Raw genomic sequence first — 5,953 nt, forward strand, 5'->3', positions numbered from 1 at the left:
AAAAAGACCTACATAAACAGCAAGCAATGATCTGTCCTGATGAGAAGTAAAGAGGAAAATGCCCCTAGAAATTGTTGCAAACCTTTTCGGCAAAAATACATAAATTTTTTTTAAAGTTAGATAAAATCAGTATGTATATATCCTCCTCGCAGGAGAAAACTTCTACGAAGCACAACAGTAGTGTTTCCGAGCAGAAGCAAGAGTAGAAACAAGAGGAGAGGTTAGGAATGACTCATTTAGTGGATCTCTTGACCGGATGGCTGAAGTGTCAAACCAAAGGTCAGGAGGCGACAAATACCTCAAAAACCGTAATAAGATAAGGTATCAACACATCTCTGCTGGCTTTATGAATTGAAGAGCTACTCCAAGTGGGAATATATGTATGAGAATAATTCATTACCTACCTTCATATGAAATACACGTTATCATCATCATAATAACAATAATAATAATAGCTAATAATAATAATAATAATAATAATAATAATAATAATAATAATAATATAATAATAATAGGCGCTGGCAGAGTGGTTTAGCTCAATGATAGACTATTACGGTAAACATTAAGGCTGGTAGTCGTTGGATGGGTGACTGCTCTCTCGCGTTGATTCCTGGGAAAGGAGCTCTCCATGACAATTTCCTCAGTCTATCAGCTGTAAACGAGTACCTATTCCCGATGGTGTAGGGTCCAGCTATGGGTTAAATAGCCAAAACTGCAATGATGGAAAGAAATGAAAGAATATACACCAAAGACGTAAATGGAACCTCTGGTAACATAGGAGCTTCGTCCAGTAGCCAAGTATGCAGCCCAATCGCCGGGGAGGACGGTCAGGTACTTGGAGGTCGTCATCCAGCAGCTGACCACCACAACGGCAGTAACCAGCAACCAGAGACTGGAGCTACAGAGGCAAACCAGAAGAAGAAATGGACAAGAGAAGAAAATAAGGAAATATGGAGATGCTACATCACAACCAACCCGGCAGAAAGAGGATACAGAAGACTGGCCAACATCTGGAATGAGAGAAATAACACCCCTCAAACTGAACAGAGGCTGGCAGACAAAGTAAGGAACATGGAGAAAAAGAACTGACTCTCCAAAACAGAAAGAGAGGAACTGGAAAGAGGAATAACATCCAGCAATGAAAGACAAGAAGACGAACTGTGAGACGATGACACAGGAATGATGAGCTAACAAACAATGACACACGAGGAAACACCGAAGATGTAACAGAGAGGTCGGAATGGGTGGAAAAGATCAGACAATGGATGAAGCCAGATAGAGAAAGAACAAAGATCCTCCATGAAAGGCTACAACACAAGCAGAGCTAAATGAGTTGTGGAAATATTGAGACTACACACCGCCAATACTCAGAAACAATAAGCAAATAGCCTGCCTAAAACACCAGGACATCACAACTCTACCCAACAGGACTGCCTTGGGAAAAACAAATCATGGGATGAGATCTGACTTGAGTAAACTGGAAAGAGATGGCAGAAAATGGTTCGAGAAGCAAAAAACAAAGAGAGAACTGGATAGAAATACAAAGTGGGAGAGGACTAAGCTAACACAATAGGGCAGAAACACAGGCAAGCCAAAGTACATGAATCAGCAGTACATGAACAGAATTAAGGATGCAACAGAACAAACTCTTCGGAACCAAGTCTGTAAGAGTCAACTACGAGGAGAGACAGCCATCAGAGCTCTGAAGCAGCCAGTAAGGGCTCTGGGAAAACATATGGAGTAATCTGTTATCACACAACAAACATGGCTCCAGGAAGTCAGGGCAGAAGAAATGGGGAGAATAAAACAGAGATCACGAGACACAGTCAGACATCAACTATAGAAAATGTCCAAATGGATACTAGCTCTCAAAAACTTCAAGGTACTACACCCACGAATAGCAGAACAACTCCAGCATTGTACCACAAACCACTATGCTTCCAAATAGATGGCCACAGGGAGAACACCCTTAGTACAGAAATACAAGAACAAGGGAAATATAGCAAGTAACAGCAGGCCTATCACCTGCCTACCAATCATGTGGAAGTTACTAACAGGTATCATCAGTGAAAGGCTATACAACTACCTAGAGGATACAAACACCATCCCCCACCAACAGAAAGGCTGCAGAAGGAAGTGTAGGGGCACAAAAGACCAGCTCCTAATAGACAATATGGTAATGAAGAATAGTAAGAGAAGGAGAACCAACCTAAGCATGGCATGGATTGACTACAAGACAGCCTTCAGAGGGAAACACCATCAGCTTCCTAGAAAATACAATGCTCAACTGGAATACAGTACTTACGAGCTCTGGGATAATACTAGCAGAGGTTAACATCAGGAGAGGGATCTTTCAAGGTGACTCACTGTCCCCTTTACTCTTCGTAGTAGCCATGATTCCCATGACAAAGTACTGCAGAGGATGGATACTGGGTACCAACTCAAGAAAGGAGGCAACAGAATTAACCACCTGATGTTCATGGACGACATCAAGCTGTATGGTAAGAGCATCAAGGAAATAGATACCTTAATCCAGACTGTTAGGACTGTAATAGAAAAATACACCTTGGTCAACATACAAAAAGGCAAAATAACAAGGACTGAAGGGATAAAGCTACCAGACGGGAATAGCATCAAACACATAGATGAGACAGGATACAAATACCTGGGAATTATAGAACGAGAGGATATAAAACAAGAGATGAAGGACACAATCAGGGAAGAGTATATTTAGAGACTTAAGCGATACTCAAGTAAAAACTCAACGCCGGAAACATGATGAAAGCCATAAACACATGGGCAGTACCAGTAATCAGATACAGCACAGGAATAGTAGAGTGGACGAAGGCTGAATTCCGCAGCTTAGACCAAAAAACTACGAAACACATGACAATGCACAAAGCATTACATCCAAGAGCAAATACAGACAGACTATACATAACACGAAAGGAAGCGGGGAGAAGGCTGCAGAGCACTGGGGCAATATCTGAAAACCAGTGAAGATGAGTGGCTAAGGAGTGCATGGGAAGAAGGACTGATAAAAGTAGAGGAAGACCCAGAAATATACAGAAACAAGAGAATGAAAAACAGAACAGAGGAATGGCACAACAAACCAATGCATGGACAGTACATGAGACAGATTAAAGAACTGGCCAGCGATGAAACATGGCAATGGCTACAGAGGGGAGAACTCAAAAAGGAAACAGATGGAATGCTAACAGCGGCACAAGATCAGGCCCTAAGAACCAGATATGTTCAAAGAACAATAGATGGAAATAATATCTCACCCATATGCAGGAAGTGCAATATGAAAGACGAGATCATAAACCACATAGCAAGCAAATGTCCAGCACTTGCACAGAACCAGGACAAAAAGATGCGTGATTCAGTAGCAAAAGCCCTACACTGTAGCCTGTGCAAGAAACACCTGCTAGCCTGCAGTAATAGGTGGTACGACCACCAACCTGAGGGAGTGAGAGAAAACGATCAGGCAAAGATCCTCTGGGAATATGGTATCACAACAGATAGGGTGATACATGCCAATAGACCAGACGTGACGTTGATTGACAAAATCGGGAAGACGGTATCACTCATTGAAGTCGCCATACCATGGGACACCAGACTAGAGAAAGAGAAAAAAGTGATAAGTAACAAGACCTGAAAATCGAAATAAGAAGCATAATCATAGGAACACTAGGCACGACGATCCCAAGATCCCTGAAAAGGAATCTGGAAACACTAGATGCCGAAGTAACTCCAGGACTCATGCAGAAGAGTGTGCTACTAGAAACAGCTCACATAGTGAGAAAAGTGATGGACTTCTAAGGAGGCAGGATGCAACGGAACCTCACACTATAAAAACCACCCAGGCAAATAGGATGACTGTGATAGACCGAAAAAAAAATAAATAAAAATAAATAATAATAATAATTAATTATTATTATTATTAGTCAAGCTACAAACCTAGTTGGAAAAGCAAAATGCTACTACAAGTCCAAGTGCGCATTAAGAAAACCAGCCCGATATGGGAAAAGAAACACATTAGGGAGGAATAAACAATAACACAGAGTTAACGCAACTAACTATAAAAAAGACTTGAAATACTTAAGCTAAGAAATGAGACTCTTGTGAGCCTGTTGAAAAAGGAAGAAAATTCTTACGAAATTCCAACGAATCAACTACATAACTAAAAAGACCATCGCAAAATTTGGTCACGGATGGAACAAAACGTCTAGAAAACTGTGTGGTACTGAAACTTTCATAAGAAACCTAAAGACTATTAGAATTAAATTCACATCTAGTAATATGTAGTGGTTGGTGTAGCTGATCTAAACACAAGGATGGTCAAAAATACGAATAATGTCATCAAAACTAAGACATTATATAAAAAAATTTAATTAAATTTAAATATATAAAAAGTTTAAAACTGTAGTTTCTAACCAACAAGTTAAAATGTGATTCCGCTCCTGAAAGCCAAACTGGGAAACGATAATCAAAACAGGTCAAAATAAAGAATAAAACTTTTACTTGTGATCGGCAACTTACCATAAATCTTGACAGAACTTCTATATATACCAGTTTTCTGTGTAACTGTAGAGAAGAAATACCGGATATGTCTCAGAATATGAGTTACGTGTAGTTAAGGAAACACTTTGTTTTATCAGGATCCGACTCTAAAAAATGCAATGACTTTGTTCTAATCTGTTATGAGGATATGCAACAACAGGACTAATGTCAGAAGATGGGACAACTGCATAAGCACCCATATCGAGCTGCTATAATATAAACAGCAGTGGACCAAGAACAGTACTCAGCGAAACACCAATCCTGGGGAATACAAGAGACTGCCGTGCATTAATGTAGCTAATAGTGCCATCAGCAACTATTTTTGATAATGCAATAGCTAAAAATTCAATCAAACTGCTAAAATATGGACCCCTAACTCGTCTTGGTCTGAGTTTGAAAACTAACAACAGATTTTCCCTCGCTAAGAGAAATTACATAACAGTAGCATGTCATTAGCGAACAAACGCATCCGTTTCCTGTCTAGGTTAACAAGAAAAATTCCACTGACACTATAGAAAGAAGCTAAAAGAAATACAATTCTGGTCAAATGCCGCAAAGTGGTAAACACATCCGGCTCCTATGGATTAAAATCTATAGCAACTGTGTTTTCCGATTTTATCCTAGATTTACGCCTGGCTCTCCAGTTAAAAACTCGAACTTTAAAATCTAACCCAAGCCACGACGCATATATCTACTGTCAAGCATAAAAATGCCGTGCGTGTTTGCACTGCACACCTTTTAAGAGTGTATATATATATACATATATTTACAGGTATATATATATATATATATATATATATATATATATATATATGTATATATATACATATATATATATATATATATATATATATATATATATATATATATATATATATATAAACATAAACGATCCAGGTTTTTTCAGTTAAAGGTGTTTTGAGAGCATTGCATTTTATCTGCAAAGCCGACGTTTCACATCGCATGATGCACTCTCAAGGCTGAAAGCGGTTACAATAATAAATAATTGTAGCATTTTGTCACAAACAAGATAAAAAGTGTACAAATCCACAATTATATAAAAACAGCAATGACACCTTAGAAGCACAGGACATCTACCCATATTGGCGGTAACAGTTTGATTAGAAACAGAGGTAAATAAAAGTGATGAGGAAATACAAAAATATTACGCAATAAACAACTGTGTTGATGAAGACTGGTAGTTAAGTGTAGGAACAAACAGTTTAATCATTATGTATTCAACGATCGTTAATTCCTCCTCACTCTGTACATGTCCTGAAACTTTAAGTCGCCCAAACTACGTCTTTATGCAAAATTCCCTTTCTTGCACGATGATAAATTTAGAAGAAAATGACCTGGTTTGTTTAATAAAGAATTACCATTATTA

At 38.7% G+C, this 5,953-nt stretch overlaps 1 protein-coding gene across 1 annotated transcript; it reads left to right on the plus strand.

The window, feature by feature from the left end:
* Positions 1-3,307: 3,307 nt before the first annotated feature.
* LOC136836125 (uncharacterized) lies at positions 3,308-3,661 on the plus strand. Its single transcript, XM_067100116.1, has one exon. It carries the CDS (start codon positions 3,308-3,310, stop codon positions 3,659-3,661), a length of 354 nt encoding a protein of 117 aa, XP_066956217.1.
* The last annotated feature ends 2,292 nt before the right edge of the window (positions 3,662-5,953 follow it).

The sequence above is a fragment of the Macrobrachium rosenbergii genome, chromosome 56 (assembly GCF_040412425.1).
Source record: "Macrobrachium rosenbergii isolate ZJJX-2024 chromosome 56, ASM4041242v1, whole genome shotgun sequence".
Classification (NCBI taxonomy): Eukaryota; Metazoa; Arthropoda; class Malacostraca; order Decapoda; family Palaemonidae; genus Macrobrachium; species Macrobrachium rosenbergii.

Bases quoted from the DNA above. Each gene is read 5' to 3' on its own strand.
- LOC136836125 (XM_067100116.1), top strand. From the start codon at position 3,308: ATGAAAGACGAGATCATAAACCACATAGCAAGCAAATGTCCAGCACTT.